Genomic DNA, 20956 nt, shown 5'->3' with positions numbered 1-20956 from the left:
AAAAAAAACAAGCATGCATAACACCCCATGTAAAATAGATCTTAATTACAAAAATAAAACATAAAAAACAGTATTAAATCATGAAAGTGTGCTAAATGAATTAAATATAAATATATTATTTACTCCAAATAAAAAAGATAACAGTTACATCCACAAGGAATAAAAAAGACACTTTAAATAAACAGCACATGATGTCATGATGTCGAACTGTATAACGCAACCCGGAAAAACTGTCGATCAACTATCGACGCCAATCAATCGTCAAAACCGTTTAATTGGTCAACCTAAAATAATAAACTCCACTCTTCTGGGAAGGTGTTCCACTAGATTTTGAAGTGTGATTGTTGAGATTTGTGGTCATTCAGCTTGTAGCTGTTAGTAAAGGGATGTACGGATGTAGGGTGTTAAAAAAGGGTTGAGGGTAGAGCTCCTCTGCAGTTTACAAAGTTGTATAAAAGACTGTCTAAGTTTAGTGCTTATAGGTCTGTTAATTATAATTAACCATTTGTCCATAATAAGCGAGTCGATGGCGACTGTGGTAAGGAAAAACTCCATGAGATGGCATGAGGAGGAACCTTTGAGAGGAACCAGACTTAAAAGAAAAACTCATCCTCATCTGGGTGGCACCAAATGTGAATTAATTCTAGTTCCATCATTGTTGTGGTAGCTCAGTGAATAAGGCATTGGACTTTAAATTGGAAGGTCACGAGTTCAAATCCCACTGATACTGCTGAGCCCTTGAGCAAGACCCTTAACTGCGTAATTTGTAAATCTACTGCCAATTGCCTTAAATGTAAGATCTTTCACTCCATCCCATGTAAAAAATATATTTGTTAAAAAAATATTTATATTACATTAATTATATATACGTTTGTGTGCATTATACAGGATCGTCTGTGAGATGGGAAAAGCCGAGTCAAGTCAGTTTGCCGGAAATGTCCAAGTCTGCATAGGGGAGTGCCAGTCCGAGTTCATGGTCAAGTCCTCCAAGTACTACTACTTTGTGGTGAGTTCATTCTGCTGACAGAGTGATTTACAAGATGAAATCGGGACCACTGCACAGATCTTAATCGTGTGCCTGTCATTTAAGACCCTCGGCAATTACAGGCCAGCTCAGATTTACTGTGGAGCCACCTCATTAAAAAAAAAGGGGCCAAGACAGTTCTTGTGCGTCTATGCCCTGGTCATAATGATATCCGACAGGGGGATTGTCCCATAATGAATGTGGGAAGATGGTCATAAAATCCATTTCTCTTTCTCTCTTGCTTTACCACACAAACCAATAAAAAACACTTAAATCTGAAGAATATGGGCAATCTTTAACCCCTGTATTGATCTCTTATGTAATCATGCCTATTAAGCCTGTGTTCTGTACACCATTATAAGACAGTGGCTTTGGCTGCTCTAATCTGATTGTTCAGAATGTCAGTTAGTTCGTTTTCTGTAATAGTACCTCTGACAGTATTTTGACAAGTGCCATTGAAGTCACATGTTTAAACAGTGCACTCATTTCTTAAATGTACGTTGCCATTGCTATAGTGATCATTCATTAGGGTTGTAGGGTCGATGCTGCTAAACTATTTAAGGCTAAAATGTAATTGGAAATCAATTGGAAATTTGAAATGTATAAGGTATAATAGGAATAAAACACATGGTGCGGGAACAGCCGAAAGAAGAATATAGATAGATAGATAGATAGATAGATAGATAGATAGATAGATAGATAGATAGATAGATAGATAGATAGATAGATAGATAGATAGATAGATAGATAGATAGATAGATAGATAGATAGATAGATAGATAGATAGATAGATAGAGAGAGAGAGAGAGAGAGAGAGAGACTGAGAGAGAGAGAGAGAGAGAGAGATAGATAGATAGATAAATAGATAGATAGATAGATAGATAGATAGATAGATAGATAGATAGATAGATAGATAGATAGATAGATAGATAGATAGATAGAGAGAGAGAGATAGATAGATAGATAGATAGATAGATAGATAGATAGATAGATAGATAGATAGATAGATAGATAGATAGATAGATAGATAGATAGAGAGCGAGCGAGAGAGAGAGAGAGAGAGAGAGAGAGAGAGAGAGAGAGAGAGAGAGAGAGAGAGGGAGAGAGAGAGAGAGAGAGAGAGAGAGAAAGAGAGACAGACAGACAGACAGACAGACAGACAGACAGACAGACAGACAGACAAACAGAGATAGATAGATAGATAGATAGATAGATAGATAGATAGATAGATAGATAGATAGATAGATAGATAGATAGATAGATAGATAGAGAGAGAGAGAGAGAGATAGAAAGAGAGAAAGACAGACAGACAGACAGACAGACAGACAGACAGACAGACAGACAGATAGACAGATAGATAGATAGATAGATAGATAGATAGATAGATAGATAGAGAGAGAGAGAGAGAGAGAGAGAGAGAGAGAGAGAGAGAGAGGGAGAGAGAGAGAGAGAGAGAGAGAAAGAGAGACAGACAGACAGACAGACAGACAGACAGACAGACAGACAGACAAACAGAGATAGATAGATAGATAGATAGATAGATAGATAGATAGATAGATAGATAGATAGATAGATAGATAGATAGATAGATAGAGAGAGAGAGAGAGAGAGAGAGAGAGAGAGATAGAAAGAGAGAAAGACAGACAGACAGACAGACAGACAGACAGACAGACAGACAGACAGACAGACAGAGATAGATAGATAGATAGATAGATAGATAGATAGATAGATAGATAGATAGATAGATAGATAGATAGATAGATAGATAGATAGATAGATAGATAGATAGATAGATAGATAGATAGATAGATAGATAGATAGATAGATAGATAGATAGAAGAAGCATATACAGTATAGAAATATCTATTACATATATAGATGTATGGACATAAGTTTGACCATAAGATTGTTATGTGATTTTTGAATGTCCACAATTAGCTCCAATTCATCCCAAAGATGTTCAGTAGGGTTGAGGTCAGAGCTCTACAGCAGGCCACTCTAGATCTTCTGGTAGAATCCATGTAAAGCATATCATCATACAGCTGGCTTTGGTCACAAGGGTATTGTGTGTTGCAGCATCCAAAACTTCCTATACCTATGCCTCCAACCACATATTGCTAGAAAAGTCAGTTGTCCCAATACTTTCATCTATATGGTGTATATGACATCATGATAACTCCTCTACCCCTCCTGCAGGTCCCCAGACTGCACTCTCTGAAGCCCAGCCGCGGCCCCTTATCCGGAGGAACCATCGTCAACATCACAGGAAGCAACCTAGACTCTGGAAGCAACGTTTCCATCTTGTTTAACGGAGAGAAGTGCACTTACCACAGGTATAGCATCCAACCGTCCAAAAGAGGACACCATTTACAGCATTCAGGGAGGGCGGACGAGATCGCGTCATAAAACAGCGGGAATGGATCAATAGTGACATTAAGACCAGGCTGAGTTCCTGTGACCTAATCAATAAAGACACTCGCAATCAGACACGGTTCTGCCTGTGGTTTGCTTTGACGTCTTTGTTGTTTATGGGCTTTTTTTCTCCCTAGATTGATTTATTTATTATTGTGCTGGTGTTATAAATAATATGGTAATAAATCAATCAATCAAGAAGGCACTATATTTTGCGTTTTGTCAAAAACAGCAATTTAATTGTCATTACAAATGTCGAAAAGTCACATGAATTTCACGAGCTTTTCATTTTCATGCGATTATATGAAAAATATATAGTGGCTGTCAACAGTGTGGAAACACGAGAGCCTTTTATGATTTTTGATCCGCATGCATTTTTATTTTGTTTCTATGTAAAGAACTTGGTAAAAAGCAAAAACACACAAGAATTGGACAGTGAATGAGGGGAAAAATTTCTGTGGAGTCCAAATGTGAAATTTTTGGCTCCAACAGAAGAACTTGTGTAGGACAGAGAACAGGAGAGAAGATGTTATCAGACTGCCCTCAACCTCACAGTCAAACATGGAGGTGGAAGGTTGATAATTTGGGGTTGTTTTAGATCAGGGAAGGTTGGAGACTTAGAAAGTAAAAGGAATCCTGAACCAACATGGCTACCGTTCCATACTTCAACACTATGCAATTCTGTCTGGACTGAAGCTCATTGGAACTGACTTCACCATACAACAAGACGATGAGCTGAAGTGTACGAGTTCCATAAGCGTTATTTAGAGCGCAGTCGGCTGGATCATTATCGATCAAGGAATGACCTGCCCATTCACCACACCAAAATCCTTTTGAACTGCTCTGGGATGAACTGAATTGTAAAAAAAAACTCCACCTAGTGAAGAACATCTTTGTCAAGTTTTACAAGAGGCACAGCAAAGTATTTTGGTATTTATTTAATGTTTGGAGAAACAAACGGTCCAGATGCCGAGAGTGTGTAAAGCTGTTCTTCATGCTAAGGGAGGATTTTTCAATAAAAATAAAGTGGAACATTTGGAAATTTATAGATTTGTTTGTTCAAAGAAAATCTTCATGCAGTTACATTACCTAGTTTGTCGAATAGAAACGAAATGAGCATGCATGGATCACTCAAAAAACATAAAAGACTGGGTGTTTTCAAAGCTTAGACATGAAAAAAAAATAAACGTGATTAACTTGTGAAAATATAGGAATTGTCTCCGCAATCGCAGGCGAAAATGGAAAAAGGGAAAAGAAAAAAGAAAAAGCTTTTCATGTGAGAAATGAACTTGTGATGATGAATTGTGTGGAAAAGGATTATTTACATGTGACTTTTTAGTGGAAACTGTAAAATATATTGTGCTTGATTTTGCAGGAGAGGGGGTCAGTGGATCACATGTCGCTCTCACGCGTCCACTCAAGGCACCGGCAAAGTCACCGTATCTGTGTACGTCGACAAAGCCCACATTCACAAGGATCTCCAGTTTGAGTATGTAGAAGACCCGACCATCACTAAAATCGATCCCGAATGGAGCATATTCAGGTTTGTCCCGGACCTCACATTGGATTGCACATGCTCATAGAATCTTACTCTGGTAAAATGTTGTAAGCTTGCGGCGTTAACTGAAAAACCGTCTTGCTGTGTTTAAAAGTGGAAACACACCAGTGACAGTGACGGGAACCAACCTGGACATCATCCAAAACCCGCAAATCAGAGCCAGATACAACAAGCAGGAGACGACTAATGTAAGTTCACACACCATGTACACCATGTAGTAATGGATGTCCTGCTGTCCCATGCATCCTTCAGTATATAACATTTACATCTTTTCTTCATCCCCATCAGCACAAAAATACAGACCATACATTTGCATTCCAATTATTTATCATAATCAATACATTAAATATCATCAATTAGAAAATAATTCTTCTGACCTGGGACTCTAATACTAAATGACAACAACAAATAAATGGAAATATATAGACAGCATACTTTTTTTTCAAGTGCATAAATGTGATTGTTTAGCATTTTTAATAAAGTGTTCATTGTTGGACATAAAGCTGTTTTTAATAACCTGAAGTATGGGGAAATAGAGAGACTGGTAAGGAATTGTTTTTATGTTAAAATAATGAAATGTATTAATAAACATATTATTATTCATTATAAAATGAAGCAAAATGTCAATACAATACAGTACAGGAAGTAAAGAATGCGATGACGTGTATCTCTAACTCTTTTTTGACGTCATAAGACACTTCAACCAATAAGCAAGCAGAGAAACTACGCATAGGCTACGCTACTACAGAACTGTGTACTGTACATGTACTCACTATAAATGTGAGTACATGTACAGTACATGTACTCACTATAAATGTGATCCAGTGCCCTGTATTTCTACAAATTTACAACAATTTCATCTCGCTATTTTCTGGAAAATGTTTTCTGTCTGTGTTTAAAGTGTGTTGGAGGAAAATTGAATGGCTTAAACAATTTTTTTTAAGTAATTTTGGGTGGCGTCCTTTCATCGCGGTTTTTCTTTTATCGCAGGCGGTGTTGGAGCGTAACCACCGCGATAAAAGAGGGATTACTGTATATCTTTTTATTTGGGTGTATGTGATCAGTTCATTAAATGCACACACTGGGCACAGGTTTCATGGTCTACATTGATCTTCTATGAAAAGTGATATAAAAGATCGGTCGAATTCACCCGAATAGACCAATAAAGGGTTAAACCCCTCTTCAGGGTCATGGAGTGGCCTGTATTGACTCACACCTGCCCATTAGCCGGTCATTTCACCAGCTCTCCATCATCTGTTAAACACTTGGCTCCTGCAATGTGGCGGCAGATCAGAGAGCGAATTTAATAAATAAAGAATAAAAGACAAGCAGCGAAACAGAGATGGCGCTCAGGAGGCCTGAGCCGACCGACGGGCGGCAACAATGTCCCCTTTTGCTTTGTGCTGGAGCGAGGAAAACGCCGTAACACGGGAGACAGGAGTATCTCGTTGCCTCCCTACAGAATGGACTCACAGACGCATGGGAGGCTTGCATTCATCGAGACCTGATTGAAAGTCTGCAGAGACAAAAGAAGGAAATGCTATCTCGCTGCCGTATCTCCCACACGAGCACACTGGGCATCTGTAGCGGCGATATGATAAGGTCTTGGCACGCTGCTACTTGAGCAGAAACAGAGCAGAAAATTCCCCTCCCTGCCATGCAAAGCTGCTGAATGGGGCTGTTTGTGGCAAGTCTTGCTCTCTTTTTTTGGCTTTAATAGGCATCTCTAATAACCAGTTTGAAATAAGATTCAGGAGAAGTGATGATCGGTAAAATGGCGCCCCCTATCTGCAAACAACAGAAATTACTTAAACTGATGTCTTCGGTTTTTTTTGCAGAAGGCAGCAGAGGGATTTTTTTGGATTTGTCTCTTAGGATTTGTGAAACCCAAGATATTGAGCAAATTGTATTTTTTTTTGCAGCGAGCCACATAACCAGGCGAGCTCACCAAATTTATAGGCCTTGCCGAATGTTTTTTTATTTTTTTTATACTCCATAAAGGAAGGCACATCAGCGTTTGATTGATGCAGGACAGCGGCTGCCTGACAGCAACAGTATATTTGACCTAGTCTTTTAGCACAAAGGCATGTAAGGAAGAACTTGATTAGGTGTGCAAGCGAGCAATCGAGAGATAAAGCCAAAGAGATGGGTGATGGCATTCGGGTTTTTCTTTTTTTTATTTATTGGAAGAAGTAAAGGTGACTGTGGTCAGTTCCATAGCTCTGCGTCATTACCACAATAGTGCACCTCCAAGGCTCGGATTTTAAAGGTGCAATTCATTCAGGGCTCATTTGAGTTGATGTCTCAGATCAGTGTGTGATGGAGGGACTGGTATTTTCAGGTTAAATCCTGGTTGAAATAGCCAAAAAAATAGTTTCCGTTAATAAAGACTGCGGCGCGAAGTGCCTGCTGCACCTTCTGTCATGTTTGCACCGTATATCAGGTTTTTTTCTAGTAGCCATTGGACATAAGACTCACTGAAAGTGATAACAACCCAGTCCAACTGCTTGCTGTGATTGGCCAATTAAATTGCATGCGTCTTATATCATCAGTATCATGAATCTAACCATCAACCACAGATACTTATCTTAAATAGCACAAACATTGATGCCCATTTTCTATGTACAGTTTTGCCAGGTTCTCAGTTCGACCACGATGCTGTGCCAAGCCCCGGCGCTGCCCGGTGGCCTGAGCAGGCAGAAGGAAGTGGTGGAGAAACCTGACGAGTTTGGCTTCATCCTCGACAATGTGCAGGCTGTGCTGGCTCTCAAGAACATCAATTTCCTGTATTACCCTAACCCCGTGTTTGAGCCTCTCAGTGCATCTGGAGTGCAGGAACTCAAACCTGGATCTCCTATTATTCTAAAGGTATTCCTACTTATATATCATGTATCTATTATCAGTTATTATATATTTATTAACATTTCCATTCATACAAAAATCTGACAATTTGTATAAATTATTTGATAAATGATACTAGGTCTAATACTAACCAGGTAAGCACTGTCTCTTGATACTAGTGAATGTATACTATACTGTAGAATATTTACAGTATATTTATTCAATATACTGGAGAGTTTTGGAAAAGTACTAAAAAATTCCATTATAAAATAAACAATAACAGAAATTATGTTCTATGTTAAAAACTGCATGCACTCGGTCGACTGAACAAATGTAAAACTAATTAAATAAAAAAAAAAAATTCTGTATAGTATATTATACGCTATTCTATGCTTATATATTATTGTATAATATACTATACAGAATGATTTGTTTTTATTTCACTAGTTTTACATTTGTTCAGTCGACCTGAGTGCATGCAGTTTTTAACATAGAATATCATTTCTGTTATTATTTATTTTACAAAGGAAATTTTTTTAGTACTTTTCCAAAAAGTTTAAAATATCATAAAAGATATACTAAACAAAACTATTTTCTATGTTAAAAATTGTTATATAATCACTTACTCACAGTTATTTAGACAATAATGGCTGTATTTTGAGGTTTTTTCAGAGGACAGTCAATTTAAACTGCTGTAAAAGCTGCACACTGACGAATCTAAAAATATATCCAAGTTTCATTTCTATAGTATTATCCCTGGGGAAGATACTAAAATGATGCTGGAATTTGAGGGGTGCACTTACTTTTATGAGGTTCTTTGTAAGTATAGTTGTAATAGTTTTTAACATAGAATTACTTTCTAGTACCCTAATTTTTGTATGATGCTATTCTACAGTATACTACATTATATTATACTGTGCCTTATTACAATAACTACAGTAGACTGTAAATCAAGTCTTATATTAGACTAATACTAGTATTTATAATACTAGTTTTCCTGCCAATAAATGTATATAAATGTATGTGTACATAAAATGTTTTTCACAGGGCCGGAATTTCCTCCCTCTTACCCCCGGTGGCAACGGCAAACTGAACTACACGGTTCTGATCGGCGAAAAGCCTTGCGCCTTAACCGTATCTGACACCCAGCTGCTGTGTGAATCGCCAAATCTAACCGGACGCCACAAAGTTCTGGTGAGTCAGCAGTGTATTCTGGGTAATTCATCACATCACTTCACTTTACATCTGAGTCTTTTTCCTCGATAAATTAGTATGCTATTGTATTATGGGCATTGTCTGGCCTTGAAGGCAGGTGTAAGGAGAACAAATAGCTTCTTAGTACGACATACGAGATCTGAACGCAACCTAATAATGGCCTCGTTTGTGATTTGGAGTGGGAGCGCGGAGGCTGACGCACCTGGCTCGCTGACAGACGAATGGCAGACAGAATCGCAGATCCGTTTACCATCACAGACACACAAACACAGCTGGCATTGTGTGTCCGTCTGCTGCTGCCTCTGTTTGCGCAATATCTCTCAGCAAAATGCCAGCTTTCTGGTCAGAAAAGCTCAGACATCATAATTAGGAATCAAATCTGAACTGTACTATGACTGGTGTATAAATATGCAATACCTAGAAATGTTTGCGTAGGTGTGTTGGTGTCGGATTCCTCTCGCACTGAAGGTGCGATGCACAGTTTTGTACTGTGTGTGCTGAGAATAATGTTTGTGGGCTCAACAAATCAGAAGACGGCAGAAAGACATAGTAATAGCATTTGGGGACATGAGGCAGGGTGAGATAGAGCAGAACACCACCGAATAGTGTAGGATAGGGTAGGACTGGACAAAACTGTTAATATAACAGGACAAGACAGGATAGGGCTAGATTTAGTGACAAACAATATGTGAACAAATTGTTCTGTATTGTTGAAAGATTTATGACCAAACTTTTGATGTCACCCATATGAGAATGGGTTCCCCTTTGAGTCTGGTTCCTCTCAAGGTTTCTTCCTCATATCATCTAAGGGAGTTTTTCCTTGCCACTGTCGCCACGGCTGCTCATCAGGGACAAACGCACACCATTCACCTTCACTGTTGTTTTCTGTAAAGCTGCTTTGAGACAATGTCTGTTGTGAAAAGCGCTATACAAATAAACTTGACTTGACTTGACTTGACTTGAGTGGTGGATATTACATGACTGAACAGGAGAGAGTAGGATAGGATAGGATAGGATAGGATAGGATAGGATAGGATAGGATAGGATAGGATAGGATAGGATAGGGTGGGATAGAGGAGGGTACAGTAGGGTAGGTTTGGGGTGGTATGGTATAGGATAGGATAGGATAGGATAGGATAGGATAGGATAGGATAGGATAGGATAGGATAGGATAGGGTGGGATAGAGGAGGGTACAGTAGGGTAGGTTTGGGGTGGTATGGTATGGGATAGGATAGGATAGGATAGGATAGGATAGGATAGGATAGGATAGGATAGGATAGAATAGGATAGGATAGGATAGGATAGGGTGGAATAGAGGAGGGTACAGTAGGGTAGGTTTGTGGTGGTATGGTTATGGGATAGGATAGGATAGGATAGGATAGGATAGGATAGGATAGGATAGGATAGGATAGGATAGGATAGGATAGGGTGGGATAGAGGAGGGTACAGTAGGGTAGGTTTGGGGTGGTATGGTATGGGATAGGATAGGATAGGATAGGATAGGATAGGATAGGATAGGATAGGATAGGATAGGATAGGATAGGATAGGATAGGATAGGGTGGGATAGAGTATGATAGGATAGGGTGGGATGGAATTAGATACAGTATGGTAGGGTAGAAACCACATATGATACAAACCACAGTCCACGAAACAAACACCACAATGCACATTGACATTTACTTTAATTGTATTTCCATTTGTTCTGCTTTGCTTCTTTATTACTACATCATTAGATATTAAATACAGTAGATACAGAAAGCAAGAGATTGCACAACTAAATCCATATTTCTTAGTAGTAGCATTTCTAGTGTTACGTGTAAATCAATACAATGCAATGGTTTATATATGTGTGTCTGTGTGTATGTATTAGGCCCGTGTGGGTGGCATCGAATTCTCCCCAGGGGTGGTCCACATCACCTCAGACAGCCCTCTCAGTAGCACGGCCATCATCAGTATCGCTGGAGCCGGATGCCTCCTCATCCTCTTCATCATTATCGTCCTGATCGCCTACAAACGCAAGTCGCGCGAAAGCGACCTGACCCTGAAACGCCTGCAGATGCAGATGGACAACCTGGAATCCAGAGTGGCACTGGAGTGTAAAGAAGGTGGGCAGCGGAGCAGTAGACAGCGGGCGCAATTAAGTGAAGTGGTTCGCTGAGTAATGTGTAAACAATAGACGTTACAAAGTTTTAATTTTTTCGGCTGTATTGCTTTTAAATAGCAACCACTACCGCTTTTGCTTCCTTTCAACGGATTCAGGAGTTGCCCTGTACTTGAAATTAAGGTGTCAGGAAAAAGCCGGGAACATTGATTTGAAACACATTGGAAGTCGAACATACTCGTATTAACAACCAGGACACTGAGCAACTCATCAGATAATAGTTAGAGAAAGATATAGTGCATGGTTACCTCATATAGAGAGATATTTATACAAACAAAATAAAGGAATATTGTTCAGGACAGCTATTAGTCCAATATCTGCAGACGGAGACGGTCAGAAACCTCTTTGTTCACGAATCAAACAATCTTTTGCACTCGGCTTAAAATTTATCCTTTACTGTACATTTAGCAAAAATTATATTAAACAAATCGAGGATTGCGAAGGCCCCCGAGGCGCTATACGGCTCCGAATTAATAACGCGTCGCTAATCAGAGGAATTATTGACTGTTTTGTGGGGTGTTCGGTTAAAGAGCAATGTGTTGGCACTTTGTGTTTCCTTGACTACCAGAGGGAAATTACTGGTTCTGGCAAAAAAATAAATGCTTTTAGGAGGCTGAAACAGCTTCCCAAAGCAGCGGGTTAAACAGGACAAATGCATTGTGCTTTTGGCCTTAGCATTTAAAACAATACCCAGTGCGTCGTATTTTAACTCAAGTGCGCCGGAGGGACACGATTGCGACTGAACACAAAGATGTAAACAGAACTCCACACAAAGCAAAAGTGCAATAAGGGTTCAAACCTGCACCTAATTGTGTCTTTTTTATTGATGAATTTAATGCTTAGTTTTTGGGCTTGTTTCTGTTTTGCATGGTTTTTTCTTCCCTCTAGCATTTGCCGAGCTCCAGACGGATATTAATGAGCTGACCAGTGACCTGGATGGAGCAGGGATCCCATTTCTGGACTACAGAACCTACACAATGCGAGTTCTCTTCCCTGGCATCGAGGAGCATCCTGTTCTTAAAGACCTGGAGGTGAGCCAACTTTTAATGCACACAGTTATTAACATGGCTAATGCTGAGCGCTAGCTACAGAGGGGTTTATGGCAATTACATATATTACACGTTTGGGCAACACGTTTCTCTGCGATTTATCATAGAAAGGTTGAATGAATGTTCAAGGGCAGAGCTAGCTGTAAATATCTAGCATGATTAGTGGAATTAGGTTGCAAGTGTGTAAAGTCAGGGTTTAGAGGAAGAGTAAAGTAACAACAGCATGCAGGACACAGGAAGACAGCAGCAAACTACAACAATCTGTAATTTAAAAACAGTGTGAAGAACCATTATTTGTGCTTATCAAGCAATAAACACAGAACAGGTGAGCACAGTAAGGCAACAACCAGTAGCTGAGAGGGGGAATTTGTAGCAAATCGTTATCCTGTCAGGTTACTGCTTTCTCGTGAGGTTGAAATGAGTTGAAAAGATAGAGTGCAGTTCTACAATATAGCAACATGGCTGTGATTTCATGTTGCTAACTCAGCACAACCGAACAATTGTAAGTTGTGTAATAAATTCTGTACACCAGAAGTTAATATTTGGCAACATACTTTTCAGACATAATACAGCCAAATGTTCTGTTTTGTTTTCTCTCTGCTGATGAAAATCGACCCACAGGAAGCTATAGCCATGATACAGAACAATGTGGCTAGCTTATATTCATCTCTGTGTTAATGGTAAAGATGGAAATTTAAATAAAAAGTCAAATTGTTTTCGATGCATCAACAACCGTCGTTTGAAGATAACCAATAACTAAGCTGTTCAGACATCCAGGGGAAGTTTATTCAACCACCAAACACAATCTGAATAACCTTCCCTTAGATGTCCAAACTTAGAGTCACTGGCTACCATCAAACGACGACTGAAGACCTACCTCCTCCTAAAACACTTAATGTAGCGCTTATTTTCCCTTAAATGTTTTATTTATTTATGTATTTTTTAAAAAGCGCTATAATTCCTATTCCCATACCTGAGGCCGATGCTATTCGCATCTCGAAGCATAGCCAATAATGCGATACATTTAAGATGCATATAAAGCAGCTATGGATGCGATATGATTTATCCCATTACGATGCAGTGCGATCCGATTTCGATTTGATTCGACGCAATGCGATACGATGCAATGGAAAAAATCTACGATTTACATTACTAACGCATGGCCCTTTCTAACGCACGTTCCTTTTCCTGTTGTGTCTCCAGGAAGATGCAGCTCTACCTCTGCCATGTTAATCTTTATTCTATGAGTGTTGTGATGCGTCATATTCAGTAGCAGCAGTAGTGCTGAAAGAACGTGATCGGGAAATCAATCTGCATATAAAATGGTCACAAATTTTGCTCACTTTCTAAATAATACAAGTGTAGCGCATCTATTAGTCATTATATATAAATAAATAGTATTTTACTGATGCAAATGTGTTAAAAACTACACATCGTGGTACAAATGCCAACTTATATTCGATGCACACTTTTTAAAATTGTTTCATCACATCGTTAACTTTTATGCACGGTTGCGAATGTGTTGAAGTGTTTATTGAGACTCTGGATAAGGTGTTCTGCTAATTGCCATCAAAGTAACCACAGAGTGACTGTCTCGGCTGACGTTGACCAGCGTAATGATACACACAAAAAGTCCCAGTATGGTTCAAGGAACTATGAGCATTTTATTTTTAACCTAAAAAAAAAACCTTTGCTAATTAGCGCTAGTTGCTAATGTTGGTGGTTCTAAAAGTTAGATGATTTTTGTGTGTGTGTGTGTGCGTGTGTTTAATCAGGACACATGCATCCTCATATTCCTTTACTCAAAGCATAATTATCCTGTACGAATCGTCGGAATTTTTGATCCGTCTCTCGCTAATCAGCCGTCCAGATCTACCTGGCTCAGAGCGGAATTCGCTACTCAGAGCTCCAATTAGCCGTCCCAGCGCAGCTAACGAGTTAATGCGTACTGACACCTCGTAATGATGGACAGAATATTTCCAGTTGATGGACGGAATGTCTAAGTAGTCTTCGTCTTTTCTCCGTCTCTCACTCGCGCCTTTTCTTTTTCGAAGCCGTAATGAGCTGCGTCGAGATTCACAATTACTCACTTGTTAATCGCAGTAATGATGTGACACAACTGTTTTGCGAGCTCAGGGAGGGAAATGAAAAGCCGAACTGAGGGAAGTGTACGGGACGCAGCGGCTTGTTTATATCCAGTTATGACATTGATGGACATCGCTAATCGAATCGCTCCGGCAGACAGGATCGACTCTTTGCTAAAAGTCGAGGCTCAGATCCATACGCCTGACGAGCGCAGTTTTTAATAAGCTACCTTAATTATGCTTTAATTGGAGATAAACATGGCCTCTCTGGAGGAGTTTATGGTGAAACCTGATCTAATGAAAGTTGCAGGCAGATTACCTCTGGATGCTGACAGGTTTCTAATGGTTATTGATGCTACAAATGGCAGTCATTAGCATACGGAGGCATCGTTAATGATCCGTCAGATGCTTTCTGGATCGGATATAAGGCAGATTTATTTTTCTTATTTTTAATTTTTAAAGATTTGATTCGATTTTTATTTTACCAGAGAACTTTTATAAAGTATGTATTTGTTGACTATATAAAATATTTTCTCATGGTCAAATGTATTTATTTATGTTTTATTAATACAGAAAAGAATAGAATAGAATAGAATAGAATAGAATAGAATAGAATAGAATAGAATAGAATAATATATTGTATAATTTTATATTATATTATTCATATTATAATATTATATATACAGGTAGTATAACCCCGAGTAATTATTTCAATCTTTGCGCATAAAAGACGCAAAATCAGAACCTCAACGCAACACACATTTATTCACAACGTCCTTTTTTTACTCAGATATAAAAAAAAGAAATAAACTAAATAAATTAAATAATTTTTAATCACTAAACATTCGTTCTACTGTTTTGCCAAGTCTCAAATCAATCATTCGTCATGTATATTAGTGTTGAGGTCAGAGCTCTATAGCAGGAGATCTTTCACAGGTTTGGATCTTCTCGTTCAAGTGTCCCAATGTTCCAATACTTTTGTCTATATAATGTCTAAGTATGAGGGATTTTTTTCTATGTATATTTTAAACTAATTGTATAATAAATGATGCTTTTTAGGTGCCAGGTTACAGACAAGAGCAGGTGGAGAAGGGTCTGAAGCTTTTTGGTCAGCTGATCAACAACAAGGTGTTCCTGCTGACCTTCATTCGCACGTTGGAGTCCCAGCGAGGTTTCTCCATGCGAGACCGAGGCAACGTGGCCTCGCTTATCATGACCGTGCTGCAGAGCAAGCTTGAGTACGCTACTGACGTCCTCAAACACCTGCTCTCCGACCTTATTGACAAGAACCTGGAGAGCAAAAACCACCCCAAACTGCTGCTGCGCAGGTACGTGAATTGCAAGGCGTCCGACATTAATGTTAAAATTATTTCATTTAATATTAAATACATTTTTACTGCACAAACCACAGCAATGATGAATACTCGATTCTGGTTGGTCAGAAGGTGGGGATACTTTTCGTATAACAGCAGCACCAAAAAGACAAGTTATATGTCATCTTTCCATAGAAACCACTTAAATAGGGAATTCTATGGCAATGAAAGGAGTTTCCCGTGTCAGCTCATAGTAATATGCACAAATATGCAATTTTTAATATGCAATTCTTTTTTTTTTTTTTTTTTTAAAAGACAGCTGTTTACAGCTGCTTTAACATTTCCACTATGGTAAATGTAACCATAAGCGGACAAAATGTACAAGGTCACTTTTTAATAACTCAAAAGTCATCATTAACAAATTACCGATGTATATTTTATGGTTAGAGGTTGATTTTTAGTTCTTTTATTCCTCTAGGCAGTTTTACCAGTTTAAAGGTCACTAACTACAGTACTTTTTTTAATGATTGAAAATAGAATTACCTTGTGTTGTTCTGATTGATTTAATACCATCTGTCTGCAATTTCACGTTTTAAACCATGCCAATCTGGCAACCATGCAGCTTCATAAAACCCAGATTTATCCACGCACAACATGGCATTCAATCTCACGTACAGACTCAGTTGTAATTTATATAACAGTGTTAATCGAAGGGAGGTGTCAGTTTTACAAGAAAGGCGATATTTATAATTTGTGTTCCTTGAAGGATAGCATTCTCCATTTTCCTTCGTTATCCTCGATCCTCCTCCATCATCCTCTAGAATATCCTCCATCATTCTCCATTCTCCTCTACTATCCTTCTCCATCCTCCACTATCCTCCTCCATTATTCTCCATCATCCTTTATCATCCTTCTTTATCATCCTCCTCTATCCTCCTCCATCCTTATCTATCCTCGGCCATCATTCTCCATCCCTCTCTATCATCCTCCTCTATTCTCCTTCATCCTCCTAATCCATCCTCATCTATCCTCCGCCATCATTCTCCATCCCTCTCTATCATCCTCCTCTATTCTCCTTCATCCTCCTAATCCATCCTCATCTATCCTCCTCCATCATTCTCCATCCCCCTCTATTCTCCTTCATCATTCTCCATCCCCCTCCATCCTCCTCTGTCATACTCTATACTCCTGGATACTCCTTTATTATCCATTATACGCCGAGATCATCCTCCATCTTTCTCCATCACCCTCTATCATCCTCCATCCTTTTTCATCCTCCTCCATCATCCTTAAGCACATGTGTTACAGCGGAAATCCAAGCGCATTAAAAATGGCACCAGAACAGCCCACAGCTGATTTAGTTGGAAACAAAGCGAAAACGATTTATAGTTCAGTAAAACGTATTGTATATTTTTTATTCATAATCACACCTCATTTAGTGGCTCTGTTTTATAGAGTCTTGAATGAGAACAAGTCACCAAGAGCTGGTTTATAGTCTGAGTCTAAGATTATATTTGCATTATGAATGTGTCATGGTTAAAGATGTACTGTGTGTGTGTGTGTGTGTGTGTGTGTGTGTGTGTGTGTGTGTGTGTGTGTGTGTGTGTAAGAGTGTGTGTTGATATTGAATCTTCTGTTTTAACTGTAGCGATGTAATGCGCTCATGTACAGTATATTTTGATACGATTAGATCTGATGCTTCGATAATAAAGTACAGGCCCACCTATATCAAATATATAAGTAAATAAATACAATAAAAAAATAATTTAAATGAATAGTTTGTCTTGAAATCCTTCAGCGCAGTAGAGTATCTGTACCATAGACTTATTCTAAACATCATAAACACACGTGCTTCTGTTGATCTCGGCTGAATTCGCTCAGCAGGACAAACCTTCTGGCTCTGCTCAAAGCCACGTCGTTAAATTCCCATGAAAGCCGTTGATCGTGATGCATTGCGTAAAGATCCAGCGGCAAATGAAAGCATTCATCCTGCTATAGACGAACTTTATCCGGGATATGTGAAGCAGTAAACATACACGCATTCGCCTTCCGCCATTTTCCGCCATCATGGTACACGTTTGTATTATGGGGAATCGTAATACGGGACTAAGTGACTCCAGATGCTCCATAAAAAAAATCATAAAGAAGGATTGATGATGAGAGGAGAAAAGAGAGAAGGACAGCGTGAATACTCAATGCATGAAAAACATAAACCACACTGCAGCATGTAGGCACAGAAATATTCATGATCCGTGTACCTTCTGATGAGGAACCTACAAAAAATGAGCAAATAATAATAATAATAATAATAATAATAATATCAAAAATTATAATAATAATAAAAATAATAATAATAATAATAATAATAATAATAATAATACCAAAAATATTAATAATAATAATAATAATAATAATAATACCAAAAATAATTATAATAACAATAATAATAATAATAATAATAATAATAATATTAACAATAATAACAAAAATAATAATATAAGGCACATTTCATAAATCCAGCTTAAATGTGGACAGACAGACAGACAGACAGACAGACAGACAGACAGACAGACAGATAGACAGATAGATAGATAGATAGATAGATAGATAGATAGATAGATAGATAGATAGATAGATAGATAGATAGATAGATAGATAGATAGATAGATAGAAAAATCAGGAAAAAGACAGACAGACAGACAGACAGACAGACAGACAGACAGACAGACAGACAGACAGACAGACAGACAGATAGATAGATAGATAGATAGATAGATAGATAGATAGATAGATAGATAGATAGATAGATAGATAGATAGATAGAAAAATCAGAACAAAAAGACAGACGGACCGACGGATGGATGTTCATGCATATTAAGCCAATACAAAATTCACCACTTTTTCGACAGTTTGAGGAATTTCGGAAGCATGGCATGACCTTAAGTTTTAGATCCAGGGACATTTTTTTCTGAATGTTCATAGTTGTTGACAGTAAGATACAAGCCACCTGCCTCTGAGACACGCCACGTGCTGACACATTCATCAGTAAAACATAATTATGATGCATTAGCCTGGATCCAAATGACAGGAGCAGGGAATAACTGACAGAGGGAATTCTGGGAATGTCAAATCTCCAGGTGCTGATTTAATGTATCCGGATTTTGTATCATAGCGATGGATTTAATAGTCAGAATGGTGAAAAGTTCTAATTGCTGAAGTAACAGTGGTTGTCGCTTACAGCTGTGGCTGTATACTGTATACTCAGGCTGTGCGTCATCTGATCATAAAATCATGAAACGCATGTTGCTATTACAAATGTGTAATCACTGATTCTCCAGTGTCAGGGCCTTGTAACTGTCTCGAATTCCTTTTATTATGAGGCATTAAGTGTAGCTAGGAATAAATTTAAATGTATGACACAATAATATTTTTTTCAATGCGTTATTAATAAATAAATAATTAATACATGATCAAATCAATGAAGTCAAATAAAGGAATTATTGAGAGAAAATGCAATTAATGCTTTTAAATCGAAAATACAATAAATAAAGATATAAATAAATAAAGAACAAACCATACTAAAGCCTTGGATGTATAAAAGAAATCGTTTTTGTTTAAATGACCGGCGCAATCGATCGTTTTTATCGACACACGCTTTGAAGGTGTGTGTGTGTGTGTGTGTGTGTGTGTGTGTGTGTGTGTGTGCGTGCGTGCATGCGTGTGTGTGTGTGTGTGTGTGTGTGTGTGTGTGTGTGTGTGTGTGTGTGTGTATCTGCCGTGCCGCTAGCTGCTGAACAGTCTTTCCGTCCGGATCGTGTGAGCGATCGAGCGCAGTATTCGTGTTCCGGGGCAGAAATGAAAGAGCTCCCAGTGATTTTTTCGGTCTAATGGAAAGCTCAGAGCGCCGATTATCACAAGAACGTCCAGTAAAGACTCTTTCAGAAAGCATAAAGCTGGAGTTTCTTCCACAGCATGTGACCTCGAGAAACCTTTGGGGAACCTTGGGCTCTGTGTGGGAGGCAGATATGGAGAGTTTTACAGGCAGAATGGAGCAGGAAAATGGGCAGTGGGTTCAAATGAAGCTAATGTTCCTGCTCAGGAACCACACAGAATCTCAATCTCTTTCACTCCTTCTCTCTCTCTCTCTCTCTCTCTCTTTCTCTCTCTCTCTCTCTCTCTCTCTCACTCTTTCTCTCTCTCTCTCTCTCTCTCTCTCTCTCTCTCTCTCTCTCTCTCTCTCACACACTCACTCTCCCTCTCTTTCCCTCTCTTACTCTCTCTTTCTCTTTCTTTCTCTCTCTCTCTCTCTCTCTCTCTCTCTCTCTCTCTCTCTCTCTCTCTCTCTCTCTCTCTCTCTCTCCCTCTATCTTTCTTTCTTTCAGTTTCATTCGATCTTTGCATCTCCCTATTTTTCCCTGTCACTTTCTCTTTATCAATCTCTTTCCTTCTTTCACCGGTTCTCAGACTTTCTCACGTCTAATCACTATCCCTCGTTGTCTTTTTCCTTTTTTCTTTTCTTACTCTACTTCTCTCCTTTCCTCTTTCTCACACTTATTAACAGTCTCTACCTGTGAGTCTGTCTCTCTTTCTCATCTCACGCTTATGTCTGTCTGGTAGTCTCTTTGTCTCTCTCTCTCTCTCACTTTACCTCAGTCAAAAGGAAAAAATAGAAGTAGATAGATAGATAGATAGATAGATAGATAGATAGATAGATAGATAGATAGATAGATAGATAGATAGATAGATAGATAGATAGATAGATAGATAGATAGATAGATAGATAGATAGAGAAAATCTCAATCTCTGTCTCTCTTTCTCTAACTCTCTTCACCACCATTCCAAATTTTCCTTTATTACAAAATGGGTGTTTAAAATCCAGTGAAGCAGGACAGATTTGGCAGAGCAGCTCTTCTCCTTTTCCTGCCTTCCAAGACAGCACACATGATGGCTGCTCCCCATCTGTCCGGCCCTAAACCTGGGTTCAAACACACGCGTGCAGGCAAACGCTAACTACCAAGCGGCTTCTTCAGCCATCTGTCGCATCACCGCTCCATCCAGCATCGTCCTCCTCACTCCTCTCATCGTCACACATTCACAAATAGCCTCTCATCTCCCTCATGGCCGCGTTTCTCATTCGGCATAAACTGCACTACGATAAAAATACACAGGTCTCCTTTTAGGTCAGGTGTGTGTGCGAGCATGCGTGTGTGTGTGTGTGTGTGTGTGTGTGTGTGTGTGTGTGTGTGTGTGTGTGTGTGTGTGTTAACAATTTTTTTCTTGTTAATGAAATGGCCATG

General features: G+C 38.8%; 1 protein-coding gene across 1 annotated transcript in view; it reads left to right on the top strand.

The window, feature by feature from the left end:
- The window catches only part of plxna4 (plexin A4), a 324275-nt gene that overhangs the window by 262016 nt on the left and 41303 nt on the right, over positions 1 to 20956 (top strand). The window contains exons 14-22 of the mRNA XM_083527925.1: positions 889 to 1006; positions 3221 to 3357; positions 4812 to 4979; positions 5089 to 5182; positions 7623 to 7862; positions 8883 to 9029; positions 10923 to 11157; positions 12102 to 12244; positions 15406 to 15674. Coding sequence (XP_083384051.1) covers positions 889 to 1006; positions 3221 to 3357; positions 4812 to 4979; positions 5089 to 5182; positions 7623 to 7862; positions 8883 to 9029; positions 10923 to 11157; positions 12102 to 12244; positions 15406 to 15674 — 1551 coding nt within the window. The remainder of the gene's footprint in view (positions 1 to 888; positions 1007 to 3220; positions 3358 to 4811; positions 4980 to 5088; positions 5183 to 7622; positions 7863 to 8882; positions 9030 to 10922; positions 11158 to 12101; positions 12245 to 15405; positions 15675 to 20956) is intronic.

Source organism: Silurus aristotelis (assembly GCF_946808225.1).
Source record: "Silurus aristotelis genome assembly, chromosome: 24".
NCBI lineage: Eukaryota > Metazoa > Chordata > Actinopteri > Siluriformes > Siluridae > Silurus > Silurus aristotelis.
Note: the sequence above shows the minus strand (reverse complement) of the source record. Positions and strands in the feature narration are given on the sequence as shown.